The following is a 15735-nucleotide window of genomic DNA, read 5'->3' as shown; positions in this document are numbered from 1 at the left end:
AAATTCTAGAAGAGAACTGCTAAAGGTGACTTCCTGCTTTAGGGAAGTTAATTTCTACCTGTGGACACATGTATGTGGAAAGACTGCGTTCATGTAGGCTTAACCTAGTGCATGTACTGCAGTTACCTCAACGGAGAAGCACAGCTGATGCTGCAAATGTTGGATTATTTGGATCAATCTTATCATATCTTCATTCTATTTCTTCCGTTCTCCATGCTTACAATTACCTTTGCAAATCTTTAAATTGGTCACTGCTCAATACAGTTGCTGATACCTAGCTGTCTTCCAAATACTAAGCTCTAAAAGCAATTGCCTCATTGACAGGGCAACAGTAGAAGATTTGTCATGTCTGCGTGCACAGCTCTAACAGGTATTCCTCCTCTGGCAGGGTTTGTGCTCCGTGGCACCGACAGTAAAATTAGAAGCAAAGTTGTTGGTTACTTGACCCTTGTCCAAGCTGAAGATGCATCCGTTTTGAGGCATTAGAACAAAGCAGCGGGGAGTTTCCGCTACCTCTGGAGTTGTCCTGGTCAGATTGGTAATGGGGGAGCTGTGAACAGCCTTACCTGATAGAGCTCTTGCTTGGGAACTTGGATGTTTCTTCAACTCCTCTCATCCGTGCCCTTGACATGATGAGAGGTGTACGTCTTCCACCAGCCCCTGCTTCAGCTGGGGGCAGGAAAATCGAGCAGAGTTGTTCTCAACTCTGTGCGGCAGGAATAAGCATTTGAGATTGACGACACATGGCTAATAAGTGACATCTTTTGCTTCGTTGCCCTTTATTTCTCTTCTCTTTTACTGTGATGTACCTTTGTCTGCTCTTCTTTATGTGCGAGTCCTTGCGTATGTGATGAAAGCAACTTGAGGCTCTGAGGTGAGGAGGAAAACAACAGGTGGGGTGAATGAAGAAGAAAATGGGAAGAGCAGTGGAAGGAGGCGGGCCGGGAAGGAGCGAGCAGAGGTTGCACTTGCTGCCTCTGAGCTGTGATTCAGCCACGTAGGGTTTTGCATGGTATTTCAGATGAAGCCTTGTACTTAAACAGCACTGATACCACCTTTCCTTGGCTGGTGCTTCTGCACTTGATGGTGTATTTACCCCTCAAGCCCAGCAGGCCACTAATCTGGTGAACTGTATGTCAGTCTTACTGGTCACTTCCAACTGATGAACTTAAGCACCCTTCCGAGGTGACGCTTGCATGTGGATTTTAGGGTCAGTTTGCTGTGCCTGCTCTCCGTCCTGGCCAGTGCTTTGCTGGTATTTGCTGCCTCTGTGGGCTGGGACAGGGTTCCTGGGGTCAGCTGGGCTGAGTGGGGCACCTGGTCTGCTGCCAGCTCCCAGAGGATGGGGTGGGGGGAGCAAGTCCCCTTTGGGGGGCGGATGGTGGTTCTCAGCCCTAGGGAGGGTGGGGCCCTGCATTTCCGCCATGGAGGCGGCCTTACTTTAGGGGGGCTGATTATGTACCCCAAACAATGTTAATGGCTCAGCTCACGCTTGAGAAAGCATCAGAGGTCTTTGTGCTGTGTCAGCCTGAGCAGCACGTTTGAAAAAGCCAGGTGCTTCGCCTAAAGCTTGTGTCCAGCCGTACTGCGGGTACAAAGGTTGACTGGCATGGTCAAACCTCGTCCCTGTGTTTCATCAGAAAGCTCTGCTTGCCAGTGACATAGCAAAGGTGCGCTCGTAAGTCCAGGTTTGTCTTACTCCTGTTGTCAGGACAGAGCTGGCTCATCAGGCCATGCTTGTTCTGAGTGCTTGGGTATCAATGTAAGTCCCAGCTTGCTGAATGAGGATGAGCATATTGATTTCTTTTTTTCTCCCCTGTGGCATCAGGGTGTAAAAATGTGCCTTTCAACCTTCAAATCTGAATTGGCTGGTTAGTTTTCTTCAAGGCTGGGAAGAGCTAACTATGAACATGAATTCAATTAACTAAAAACTTTGCTTAGAAATGTCCATTCTTTGAGACGTTCCAGATCTGGAACCAAAGGGATCAGGCTGTCTTTCCAGGAACCCCCCCCCTTGTTTTCCTAAGGAAGGAATTCCCACTGTCAGTCCTCCACTGACTCTTGAACCTGTTGGTCAATTAGAGGCAGGAGTGACAGTGGGGAAAGTGTCCCCAAAGTTACCAGTGCGTTTGGCTCTCAACATTTTTCTTCTCCATCCAACTTGCATGGAAGAGAGCCCTTACTGGTCTTCTGGGGGGAGGCAGGAAGGGCTGAAGTCTTCTTAACTGCCTCATTTCTGGCAGCAGCTGCATGACTGATGTCCATGTGTGTATTCATCGTAGTGGAGACATGACGGTGGCAGTGCCGAACAAGACAAAGGAAGTGTTTTCAGTTCTTCCTCCTCATTGTGCAATTCGTCTGCCACACGTAGGGGCTTTTTTCATTACTCTCCAGTGAATTACTGCTGTGTAATCGTGGTTATCGCTTGTGGGGCAAGAGGGGGGTTGTCCTCAAGGAAATTCACTTAGATATCTAAAGTGGCAGGATTTTCAGTGAGGTTTGTGCCCTGTTCCCTGTAGCATAGGTTTGATCCTGCTTTATTCGTAAATGCAAGTTGAAGGCCGTTGTAAAGGATTGGCAGAAGTTACAACCTGCGGAAGGAAAACTTCTGGCTAATCGCAAGTAATCTCTGGACTTACGGATTACTTTTCTGTGTACATTGGAGAGGCTTGGTGAGGAGCAGAACCAGGGTGCTTCCGCTACAGGAAGAGCATCTGAGAGCAAATAGAGGAGTGATAGGAAAGAAACCTGCGTTAGGAGCTTGTGTATACTTCTTCGGATCCAAGAAAATGCCCAAACTTCAACCAAAAAGTGTCAAATAGACTGAACATTGAGTCAAATGCTAATCTGAACTGAAACGTACATTTCTTTCAAGTATTTTTGGGCTTTATTTTTGTGAGTTATGGCTCTTTGAGGATCCTGACTGAGTAATGGTGAGAGCATGGTAATCTTAACAAAAATCTCAAATACTCCTGGTCCTCTATCGCTAGTTGTTTTGGTCTTAGAAGGCCAAATTTTCCATAAAAAATAGATAGGAATCGAATGGAAAAAGTTAAAGAAACAACTTCATTGGCAAGGTTGATAGATCCTAACTGTTCTTCGGATTCTGGAGCGCTCCAAGGCACTAAACCATAGATTCTGGTAGGCTAAAACTGTTGAATATGCAAAGAGGGGAGGCACAGTGCAGAAAGCAACATATAGCTCATATGAAACACGAATCTACTTCCCCTATAGATGAATGGTTCAATAGCTTCATTTGGTTAGCAGCGTTCCTTCCTGCCATCTCCTTTCACCTTGAGCACTGCTCACTGCAAACAAGATCCTGTGACTGCGTGATCGTGGGGTTACCTGTGCTTGTATTCTTGAATTGAAACTGTGGTGTGCTGCACATGCAGGTGTGCATTATTGCAGCCCTATGGAGGGGAGCTGTGGGAGTGCTGACAGTTGGGTAGGAGGTATTTGGGATAAGCCTTGCTGATAGGTATGAAGGGGGCATTTGTCCCCTTGTGGACTGTACACAGATGAAGGGAGCAGAAGAATTCTTCCAGACTTGAGTTACGTAGTCCATGGTGCAGATTTGTGATTGAGAAAGCTGGAATGAGAAATCCATTAAATAAAATCTTAATAGTAAAGAAAGAATCAGGCCAGTTCTGACCAGACTTGACGTCAAAGTTGATAAATTGATCTTACTCTGTTTATAGGATCCCTGAGGTAGAGGAGTTAATATGTGGTGGATGTGGATACGTGCACAAGAAGGGAACAAGGGAAGCATGTGGATCAGTATTGCGTTGCAGTTGTTTCATGGCTTTGATCATTCTTGCTTCTCTGAAGTGTTCATTTGCCTTTTGAGTTGTGAACTACATTATCTTACTTGAACATCTTGATTTTAATCCCTAGATGGGAATGATGAGCAATCCCAGTCCTTATGGTCAGCCATACAGTCAGAATACTGGGCAGCAGATTGGAGCCAGTAGTCTTGGACCTCAGATGCAGAATAAAGCCGGACTGCAAAATAGCCTACCGCAGTTTCCAATGGACAAGAAGCCAGTTCCTGGGGCAGGAATGCCGAACATGGTAAGTAGAACGAAGACTGTCTCCAGCAAATGTTGTAGCAGACCAAAGTGGAGCAGTGTGCAGTGCTCAGATGCTGCCCTGTTAAAGGTCTTGCAGCTGTCATACCCAGTGCGAATTCATGCTCTGAGTCAACGTGCAATGCACTTCAACTCCTGAAAGGACTGGTGTGGAGAAGAGGGCTGGGCTGTTGCTCTCTCTGTTGATAAGCTGCACATCTGCTCTTCACCCTTCAAACCCTGTTAGCAGAGGAAATGAAAAGGAGCTCCTTATCCAAAGTGACCTTTGCTCTCAGGTCCCATCCCTGCTCTTGGCGTTGGTTCCCTGGGTCTCTTCTCAGTGTGAATTCACCGTGAGGGTTGTTTTCCTGCTAGTACTCTCTGATGCTTTTGGGAGAGAAAAGCAGCTCTTAAACATATTACGTGTGATAGTGCTTAGAAAGCCCCAGTTGTTTGGGTTCTTGTGCTCTTACACGAACACGTGCAATGCTCCTGATGTTGCCATAGTAGCCCTGTCACTCCCCCTGTCCCTCCAGCACTGTTACAGCAGCAGGGCACGAAGAAGGGGGAGGTGAGTGGTGGGCAGAGTGGATGACCCAAGCTTTTATAAATTTTACGAGTTTACAAGCACTAACATTAGACTCCCTGGCTTGAGTTTAGCACTAGTGCCTAATGTTCTAGGAGAGCAACAGCTGAACGTGTTTGCCTTATTATTCTGAAAGTTTAAATTGATTGGGGGAAGGCATACAACATTGTCTTACTGTTTTTTTCTTGCATATATATTCTTGTTTGTGAAACAAAATCGCTCTTGTGAGTATAGCTTGTGTTTCTCACTGCTTCAAATTTTACATTGTCTTTTCCGCTTCCTTGGGGTTCAGTCTCTTGATCTTAGTAACTTGGCTAAAAAAAACACTTTAAGGTAACTTTTGTGCCTTAGAACTCTTGAGGTTGAGCTCTCTAGTTCAATTTAATGTTTGCTTTTTTTAAAGTTGAGTATGAAACACTAGAATCCTAACGCAACCCATTGGTGTATGAACCAATAAAGAAGCAGCCAGAACTTGCTGATCAGTATCTCAGCTGTCAAACTGGCATTCGGCGCAGAGTGTATAACTCTTGGAGTTGAGTTACTTCCCTGTTTGGCCTAGGAATGAAAAGTGCTTGCTATCTCAGTTGTCATTTGGGCAAAAAAGACTAAAATTGCAAAAAAGGCAGTTAGAGTTATACTGGAGCATAGAAGAACCATGAGGGGACTGAGTGGCTGGTAAAGTCTCCTTGTAAAATGGAAGGTTAATGTAGGTATTGAAGAGCTATGGAAGAACTGGGGTTTAGGAATCATCGAATCACAGAATGGTTTGGGCTGGAAGGGGCCTTAAACACTACCTGGTTCCACCCCCTGCCATGGGCCGGGATACCTCCCACCAGACCAGGTTGCCCGAATCCCCATCCAGCCTGGCCTTGAGCACCTTGAGGGATGGGGCATCCACGGCTTCTCTGGGCAACCTGTGCCAGTGCCTCACCACCTTCTGAGTAAATAACTTCTTCCTAATGTCTCAGTTACATGTACCCCTTTTTAATTTAAAACCATTATGCAGGTAGTCGAGCTCTAAAAAACAAACGAAAAAGGAAATCTTCAGAAACATTCCCTAAAACCCTCTGTATGTGAAGAGTCCATTAGGAACAGAAGGCTGTTGAACTGAAGTGAGACAAGCAACACAGAGTCCCTGAGCCCCTCTTCTTTGTGAGTGCTTCTCACATTTCACCTGGAAGAAGCACAAAAGTCTAAAGACATAAACAGAACTATGGAAGAAGTAGTGGGTGTTGCCATACTTGACATTACTTCTCTGGCCTGCATTATGCTGAAGTTGTGCTGCTTCTCCTGCACAGACTAGCAGATGCTTTCTCTGAATGTGTATGTGCAAGTTTCCTAATGGCAAAAGGTTCCCAAACTTCCCCTTCGTTATCCTTTTCTAGGAGTCCCACAGCAGGGGAAAAACTATCCATTCTAAAAGGTGTTTTCTTCCGCTAATGCAAGAATTGGGGATACAGTTTTCTAGTCTCTAAAATGAGATGATCATCTGAGGTCTAAGTGCTGTTAATATTTTTCTGGTTGAACTAGCACCACAAATTAACTTGTGAGCATGTGCAAAGTTAAATTCTGCTGGTCCTTGATAAGGCGAGAGCTAGAAATAGGAGGGTGTGGTGTGGGGAAGACTTTGTGGTTGGCAAGAGAAGTGCTGCCAGCACTGTTGTTGAGGGGTTGTTTAAAATGGGTCATCCAGAGCTGCAGATGGGGTATTCCCTTGGTTACACAGTGTAGTGATTCTTCATAGATTTTTTTGGGGTGCTCACATGTTAAATAGATGATTCTTAAATAGATTTACTTCTGGGCATTTCTTTTCTGCCTCCTCCAGGGCCAGCAACAGGCACCCCAAGTTCAGCAAGCTGGGATGGGGCCAGCAGCTTCACAAGGAATGGGGTCTGGAGCCCCAACAGCGGATCCGGAAAAACGCAAGCTCATCCAGCAGCAATTAGTTCTCCTTTTACATGCTCACAAGTGTCAGCGGCGAGAGCAGGCCAACGGTGAGGTGCGACAGTGCAACCTCCCTCATTGCCGAACCATGAAGAATGTCCTGAACCACATGACACATTGTCAGGCTGGCAAATCCTGCCAGGGTAAGTGAAGGAATGATTATGTAGATGTCAACCTTTGCAAGACCGCAAAGGCTCCTAGTAAGAGAGAACAAGTGAGCAGCTTGGGAAATTGATTTTCTATTTTTTAAGCTGTCTGTCCCCTTAGGAATGCGTATGATAAACTTCTGAGTCTTAAAGTTCAGGCAGGTTAAGGTAAGATAACGCAAAGAAATGAATTAAGATGTTTTGCTGAGCTTTGTAACTCACTGGTAGACCTTTTGGATGCTGCCTTCTGATAAGGGCGGACGCAAAGGAGCAATCTGCTAGCAGGAGTCTGTTTCCTCTAAACGGAAGGGAGAAATCTCAAGCAGTAGCTAGCCAGGAGTTCAGCTGCTTCTGGCACCGATGAACTCTTAAGTCTACCCTAGTAGCCAAAGAAAATGTGTGCTATCTTGTTGTTACCCTCCCTCATCTGGGTTGTGCCAGTGGCTGGCATCGTAATTGCTTGATTCCATCTGTCCAGTCCGTGATGTGCATGGTGTTATCCTCTGAGCTAGGCTTGGATGCATAACGTGGAGCTTCGAAGCAAGCTTTAATTGAGCTAATAGTGTTGGAAGGAGTCTAGCTACATTTTCAGGGCTAGTTAGTACCGAACTATTTAAAGTAATCCTTTACTGAACTGCAATATAGATGTGGCCCAAGAGAAGTAGTTGCTCCCTACCCAGATTGTATCGACCGTGTGCAGATGCTGGCAGTAGTTTGTAAAGGTTTTCCTTTCCCTTCCCTTCCTCAGTGGCACACTGCGCGTCTTCCCGACAAATCATCTCGCACTGGAAGAACTGTACGAGACATGACTGTCCTGTATGTTTGCCTCTCAAAAATGCTGGGGACAAAAGAAACCAACAATGTAAGTCTACTACAAATTTCTGCATATTGGATAAACCATAAAATTTATGTTAGGAGTTGAACTTGGTTGCACCCAGGCGGTAATGGTGATGCTCTTGAACCTGGGCATATGTAATAGGATTTTCTTCTTGCTTTAGAGTGGCAAAATGTTTTTCTGTCTCTGATAGCTAGTGTTTGTGGAAGACTTCTAATTTCCAAATCAAAATCTATTGGATTTTCTCCACCACGTCTTTGAGCTGATGAGCTTCGGGAGACAGACATGCACATGCAGAGACGACTGTACCATTTCAGCCCTGATGGTCTTTGTTCTGTCTTCATCCTCTGATTGTGTCATGTTTCTTTCCCACCTCCCCTTTGTGTCCCTATGGGTCTTCCTGCCAAAATCTGCAAGATTTCTGTCATCATGGTATCTGTATGCTTTTTCATGCTTCTTAGCGTACACTTTGTGCTCTTCTCATGACCACTGTGAGCTGGGATGTTTCGTGTTTTAAGAAAATGATAAAATGAAAAAACGTGACAGTAGCTACTGAAAATCTGTACCTTGCTGCCTTTAACCTCTGTGACCTAGGTGCCTCTGTTCTCAGTTTTGAGCAAACAGTTGGCCTAAATACTCAGTGTGGGATTTCTCAGCAGCTCAAAGGGAGAACAGCATATTCCTGGAATGACTGGTTGGGTCAAAATTTGTCTCTGTTTCATGACAGCTTTTCCAAACCTGGCCTCTTATCTGCGTAGTCCTAGAAGGTGGTGTTGCTTTTGAATAGCCAGTCATCATTTTTTCCCTGTTTTTATGGATCTCTTTGGCTGCCTTCTGTTGTCTTTACTAACTTTTGGCATGTTTCTTCTAGCGCTGCTGGGCGGAGCTGCCGTAGGACTTGCAAATACTGGCTCGGTTGGTGTGGGGCAGCAGACAACGCCCAGCATAAGCACTACCAGTCAGATAGACCCCAGCTCCATCGAGAGAGCCTACGCAGCCCTTGGACTGACCTATCAAGGGAACCAGATGCAGACACAGTCTCAGGCTCAAGTGAAGAATCAGCAACAAGGACAGTCACCCCAGGGCCTGCGCCCTATGAATCCCATAAGTAAGTAGATCTGTCAGTTAAAACACAAGCTACAGGCAACTTTCCTGTACTATATCTGATATGTTCTTACCTGAATACAGATAATTAACTTGCAAAAGTTATACCTTTACATTATTTTAGACCTGAGCTATCAAGCTGCTCAGTGGAACAGGAAACATTAGAGGACCCAAATGCCTTCCCTTGCAAAAGAAGTTTTCTGTGAAAATTGTTTTCTTTGGGGGAAAAAATATTTTGGGGGAGAGTGATTTTCAAAATCACACAGTTTCAAAATACCTTTATTTAATATTGTTTTTTAGCTTTATAATGGTACTGTTTTGCCAGTTTCAGGAGGTTTGGGAGTTTTTAATTGGAAATGCACACATCAGAATGCTTGTGTTTAAACATTCTTCCCTTGTCACTCAGACTGTAGCATTTGAGAGTTGTATCTCAGATGTGTAATGCTTGTTTTAAAAATATGTGAAGTAGTATGAACAGACCAGCTCTCTGAGTCTTGTCTTGTGGACTCATGTAACTGTAAGCTGTGTGGCTTATTGCAAAATCACAGAAGACGACATGAGAAGTTTAATTGTACCCTGGCTGTCATTGGTGTCCAATCAAGTAACCCTTAATCATCGAATCCGATGCTGATAGTTTGAGATTACATCACAGGAATTTTTTTCACCCTCAGCTCTTAGCTTGAGTTGCTTAAGCAGCGCTGATTTTTAATTGAAAAGTGGAAAGATGGGCTGGTAGGCATTTAACCCATGCTTGTATGGGATTGTAGTGCTCCAGCCTATATGCTCTGTGACAAACTCTTGAATGGAGTGAGTGCTGCATTAGCACAGGATTGCCAGTGGGAAGGACTGAGAGATTGCCAAGGAAAGTAAGCAGCTGGTTGCAGGCTGCAGTTTTGATGTGCTGTTTCTGCACAAAAGAGCATCGTACTCCTGAGTTACTCAGGGAAAGACTCCTAGGCAAAGTTAATGAAATGACCGATCCTCATAGGTCACACGTAGCTTGTATACTGCTGCAACTTTGCCTTCAGTGTAAAAGGAGAGAGCCTGGTCTTAAAACAGGTAGATGAGATATGACTTTCTGCTGTACATTAATGCTTTACAAATGAATGAATTTCTAGAAGGTCCAAAATGTTATAGCAAGGGGCTTAGGAGTTTGAAAGAAATGTTATCATTTTTTTGAAGTGAAATGGTTCTATGCTTCGTTTCTTTTAAAAAAAAAAAAGAGACAATTTGGCCTGTGCCTTCTTAATTGGGCATTTCTTGTAGTACTGATTTAAAAAACAAAACAAAACAAAAAAAACAACTAAAGAGACAGGGTTGAAAAGTTCTTGGAGAGTGAAGAACTGGAGCTTAATGGAGAAAGTACAACCATGGAGAATGTGGACATTTGACTTGTTTCATTATTAGGAGTGGAAATTAGAACGGCTGAGGTAGGAATCATCAGCTTGTGGACTGACTGCATGCCAACTAGTTTAGAAGAAAGATCAGGATTTAGTGAGGACTCTGCTTTTGAAGAGATGCAGTCCTACAAAGATTAAATAAATTGGTTCAGGCAGTGGAAAAGGGAGAGGTGAGGCAGAGGTTTACAGTTGTCTTCTGTACCAACTTGTTCTCAGATGGCTAAATTTGTGAAGGATAAAAGTGATTAGGCTGGGGGTGGGCTGCAGAGAGCTGTATGAAGAGGCTGCTAAACAGTTGACTGCGATATTAGAGGTGTATATTGGACTTGCTAAAGTTAGTATCAGTGGATTTGTCTTGTACACAGTGTCTAATTCTGCTTGAAGTACAAATTCTGTAGGATTCAGATGTCTTAAATACATGTAAAGCCTGGTAAAGGGGTTTCGTGTTACTCAGCTTCACAAAGTGATCTATTCAGAAGTTCTGGGCAGATATACTCTGTATTTTTCATCGTTATTTGAGTCTTAACTGTAGGGTGTAGGCACTTTTTAAGGTGCTTGAGATCTGCTGCGATGCAGAAAATGAGATGTTGGTACATGAATTACTAGTGCTTTTTCCTGCAGAGGTTTGTCAGATTTTCCTCCTTTTTAGCACAAACGCTGGAGTTAGCTTCCCTGAGTGTGGAATGAGTGAGAGGGGATCTAGCCAGATGTAGTTGTAGCTGATGCTTTGTTTTCAAAGCCTTTGAATATCTATCCTAAGCCTCTGAATCACAGAAAAAACTTCTAAGCAAACAACAGAATTGGTTTGTAATGCTGGACCTTTAGAGGGTCACAGGAAAGGACTTGGGTACGTAACATTGGCAGCAAATGTAAATGGCTTGTTTGAGAAGTTCAGGAAGGCGTGCAGAAGAGTAATACTGCATGGTGCTTCACTTGGAGGTCACCAGGGTTGTGCCTCAGACTTTAATTTGGTAAAAGGAAGGGAGAAGTGGTAAAGAGAGCAGAGAGTAATTAAACTCCTTCCACAAAAATCAAGTACTTGAAAGTCTAGACCCTTGTTATTGCTGAGCAATTGCTGTTCTTGCTTAGTAACTAAGCTGGTTGTTTAATACTTATGTTCTCTAGGTGCAAATCCAATGGGAGTGAATGGAGGAGTAGGGGTTCAAACCCCCAGCCTGCTGCCTGACTCGATGTTGCATTCAACCATGAATTCCCAGAAGTAAGTTGTGTAATTCTTTGCAACCCAGTGTTTTGTTCAGCTGCAAACACTGATGACTGCCTGTAGTAAATGAGATGAAGGTGATGGGAGTGTGTGTAAGGGTTTGCACGCCTATGCTGCGAGGGGCTGAGCTGATCCTTGCTGCTAAGGACAATCGGCAAGGAAGCCGTGTAGTTGGGATATCTCAGTTCTTATCCTTTCTAGAGGTGTTGGTGTCCACTTTAACTGGGGCACTCAATGCTTGCAAAGTGACTTTCTTAGGCCATAGAGGTTATGGATGTTATCTGGATTAGTATCTGGGCAGATCTGAAGCGCTGGTGCGTTTGCTGATTAGGATGGCATACCACGAACTTGCTGTTGCTCCACAGTGGGAGTAAGGGGTGAGTTGTTCGCTGAGGTGTAAAAGCGATCCTTGTGCTTAAGTCTCATGGCACTTCTTGAACAAACAGTGGGATAAATTCCATTGATTGTTATCTCTCCCTCTGGATTTTCTAGGTTTTGTTCCAGTTTTCAAAATCCTTGGGTAGCACAGCATGTACTGTTTCATGGTCCTCTTTAATCCTGAGAGGGATGCGTTGTTTTGGTGTCTGTGCAGCTATTTCTGCACAGTTTGTCCATTGATTAGGGAATGGCTGAACTAGCACTTTGTCCTAACATGATTCAAAAAGAGGCTATGACTGTAAGATGACTAAGCTTGGGCTGGACTTCCACCCTCAAATTCTTACTTTGTTTTGAAGCTCCATGATGAGTGAAAGCGCCAACGTTGCCAGTTTGGGGGCTATGCCAACAGCTCAACCATCCAATACTGGGATTCGAAAGCAGTGGCATGAAGACATTACTCAGGATCTCCGAAATCATCTTGTTCATAAACTGTGAGTAGCTAGCAACAAAACTAAGGGGCCAGAGTGTGAGTTTTGTGAGAGTTGGTGAGAAGGGAAAGCAGAAGCCTGACAGAGGTGCTCCTGCTCTCCTTGTTGTTTGTGGAGCTGCATGTGTTGCTCCAGGGCTGTCGTACTGGAAGTGTTGCACTCCGTACTCAGGCCATCAGCATGATGTGAGTGTTGAGCTGGGAGTGGTGGCAGTTCCTCAGTCTGGTGGAAGATTTGCTTGCTGCTTTGTGTTCCCATCACTTCGGGTTGGTGCTGAGGCCCTGGTTTGGAGACAACCTAATAGCTTGTGTTTTTTTCTTCAGAGTCCAAGCCATATTTCCTACTCCTGACCCTGCAGCACTGAAGGATCGGCGGATGGAGAATCTGGTGGCGTATGCTCGGAAGGTGGAAGGCGACATGTATGAATCAGCAAATAGCAGGGTGAGATGCTGTCCTCTGTCATCATTTGCACATCTCTGATCCCCTTTGGCAGTGACTAGAGAAGAAGAGGAGTGGAAGCACAGACAAGTATCCCAGGCTGAGGAAGAGCATGTGCCAGGGGTGCTGGCTTCTGCCTGGTGTGCTGGGACTTGGGGCAGTACCTGTGGTGGTGTGCTGTGCTTGAGAGTTGTTGGGGTCTTGTGAAGGCAGCACAAAGGCAGCTCCCTGGCAGTACCTGCAAAGGAAGAGCTTCTCCTCCCCTCCCCCCCCCCCCCCCCCCCCCCCAATTATTTTGATTACTTTGATTACTGTGACCTGCTGCCTTTACTTAATGCATGTCTCCTCTCCTTTCCTGACTTGCATTCCTCCCCTGCAGGCAGAGTACTATCACCTGCTAGCTGAGAAGATCTATAAGATTCAGAAGGAGTTGGAGGAAAAGCGAAGAACCAGGCTGCAGAAGCAAAACATGATACCAAATGCACCGGGCATGCCACAGGCTCCCATGAATCAAGGGCCCAACATGGGACAGCCTCAGCCAGGGATGTCTGCAAGTAAGAACAGCTGGGCTACTTACTGCTTGGTGCAGTGTGATTGTGTACTGTCTTTATGGTAGACTGAGCATTTTGCCCTCATTGTTTCACAGATACCTGGCTTACTCAAAGTTAAACTCAGCTCCCTCATCTTCAGAAACACTTGCCAAGTCTTTGCCTTGCTCATCTATTAATTGATGACCATAGGTTATGTAAAATCTTATAGTCTTGTGAGCAAATTGAAATACTCTAAGCCTTTTTTACACTTGCTTTGAGGCTGGAGGGAATGGAGACCAAGTTGCACTCTTAACACTGGAGAACTTCAGTCTCATCACATTCACCTCTAAAAGTAATTGATTTGAAGATAACCCCATTTACTGCAGAATAAATATATTTTCATAATACTTAGTTGTGTGGTGTTTAAAATGATCATCACTATTGCTGTTGTTGCTAAGCAGAGTCTGATAATTGAAGTGCTTCTCCTATTTATATTTTTGCCTTTGAAAGTTTAGATAGTGCTTGTTCTATGCCACATTTGTATTTTGGACAAATGGCATTTCCAGCGTGCAGTGAAAACCGGATTCCAATTTTTTTCCCATGTAGCTGTCTTCCATTACACAGTAGCTCTGTTACTTGAATTGACCCTCCTAATGCTGAACAGATTATTATTAGATTCCTTTCTACCCAGGCATTTGTATAATTAGAAGAAAAATGATTTTTGGAGAGGAGCTAATGATCAAAACTATAATGCTGCTAAACAGTGCAGTGTCTCTTTACAGCATTAGAAAGTGATGAGGCTTTGTCAGATATCTAGTATTTTTGCTTGGGTAACAGGTAAACACATAACTATTTCTTGCAGGTGATATTTCTCCTTAAAAATGGGTAGGGACATCTGCTGACGCTATTTTTTCCAGTTAAGTCCCGTAGATCATTAACATACAGGATTTTAATCTGTACATTTCTCTAAATAAAATGGCATTGTATACTGTGATTTAACTATACAGGAGAACTAATATTTTTAAATATTTCAACCAAAATCTACTTTAAGGTGACTTGTTGTTGTGGTTTAACCCGGCTGGCAGCTAAACACCACACAGCCGTTCGCTCACCCTCCCCCCTCCCTCTCTGGGATGGGGGAGAGAAACGGGAAAGTGAAGCTGGTGAGTTGAGATAAAGACAGTTTATTAAGACAGGAATATAATAATATAAGGAATATAAGGAATATAATAATAACAATAATAATAATAATAGTGATAATGATAATAGTATTAACAATAATAATGTGTAAGAAACAAGTGATGCACAATGCAATTGCTCACCACCCGCTGACCGATGCCCAGCCTATCCCCGAGCAGCCGGCCCCCCCACCCCGGCCAGCCACCCCTATATATTGTTTAGCATGACGTCAGATGGTATGGAATACCCCTTTGGCCAGTTTGGGTCAGCTGTCCTGGGTCTGTCCCCTCCCAGCTCCTGCTGCACCCCCAGCCTGCCCGCTGGCAGGACAGAGCGAGAAGCCGAAAAGTCCTTGGCCTGGTGTAAACACTGCTCTGCAACAATTAAAACATCAGCATGTTATCAGCAGTCTTCTCATCCTAATCCAAAACATAGCACCCTACCAGCTACTATGAGGAAAAATTAACTCTGTCCGAACTGGAACCAGGACACTTGTCTGTGATTCTGGACTGACAGCTCTAAAGACTGAAGTAGTCCTTCTTAAAACTAAGTGCAACAGGTCTGCAAAGCTCCGCAAACGTACTTCATAGAGATCTGCACTTGCCCCCTGCATGACTCTCCTGGGAGTTTTCTTCTCAGAAGGATTTTCTCCTTGATTTTTTCAGTCCTGTTTGTTCTTAATTACTTCACAGTTAAGAAATGAGTTAAGGCATCTAATGGGAACAGATGTATAGCTGTCAACGACACTAATAAGTTATCTTAAGAAGATAGGGTCAAAATTGGAATTAGCAACTGAAGAGGCAAAAAACTTCCCTTTCTTTTTCCTAACGCTACATAATGATCCAGTAGTTTCAGCATTATGCTACAAGAAGCTTAATCTACGTTCTTTCTTCCTTTTAAATATAAATGTGTCTGGGTAAATCCAGTCCTGGGTCTTTCCAGGCTTGAAGTCAGAACTGGGTATGCTGAGATGCATTATCAAGATGCAAGAGAGGCCTTTAAGATTAGTACTGTGAATTTATTTGCTGTAACTTCTGTAGAAGGCTGGCTTTCAGCAGCGGATGTGACATTAGGGCAGTTTATCACGTATGTCAGTAGCTCTCAGAATTCAGAGCTTTGATAAGTACTTTGAACCATATAGTTCTCAGAGTGTTTTCAATCTAGAAGTGTAGTAATGGCATAGAATGGTCTGTAGAAGTTCTTGTGGTCTGGAATGCTCATGAGCTGCTGAGTTTCTCATTGTACTTTGACAACATACTTCATATTTGTCCTCAATTTCCAAAAATCTGTCTCTAAGTCAGAACACTTTCCCCAATAGGATATGCTCATATTTTCAAGGAGGCTTCTGTTTTTTGGTCCACAATTCAGGGACTCTTAAAATAAGAGTGCTTAGAATTACTGGACAGTGGCTGTGC

At 44.1% G+C, this 15735-nt stretch overlaps 1 protein-coding gene across 1 annotated transcript in view; it reads left to right on the top strand.

Annotated features, from left to right (window-relative positions):
- EP300 (E1A binding protein p300) overlaps window positions 1–15735 on the top strand; it is a 63983-nt gene that overhangs the window by 20463 nt on the left and 27785 nt on the right. The window contains exons 3-10 of the mRNA XM_048069898.2: window positions 3898–4074; window positions 6482–6743; window positions 7495–7608; window positions 8453–8689; window positions 11211–11304; window positions 12042–12176; window positions 12497–12614; window positions 12991–13165. Of these exons, the coding sequence (XP_047925855.2) occupies window positions 3898–4074; window positions 6482–6743; window positions 7495–7608; window positions 8453–8689; window positions 11211–11304; window positions 12042–12176; window positions 12497–12614; window positions 12991–13165 (1312 nt within the window). The remainder of the gene's footprint in view (window positions 1–3897; window positions 4075–6481; window positions 6744–7494; window positions 7609–8452; window positions 8690–11210; window positions 11305–12041; window positions 12177–12496; window positions 12615–12990; window positions 13166–15735) is intronic.

The sequence above is a fragment of the Anser cygnoides genome, chromosome 1 (assembly GCF_040182565.1).
Source record: "Anser cygnoides isolate HZ-2024a breed goose chromosome 1, Taihu_goose_T2T_genome, whole genome shotgun sequence".
In the NCBI taxonomy this organism is placed as follows: Eukaryota; Metazoa; Chordata; class Aves; order Anseriformes; family Anatidae; genus Anser; species Anser cygnoides.
Note: the sequence above shows the minus strand (reverse complement) of the source record. Positions and strands in the feature narration are given on the sequence as shown.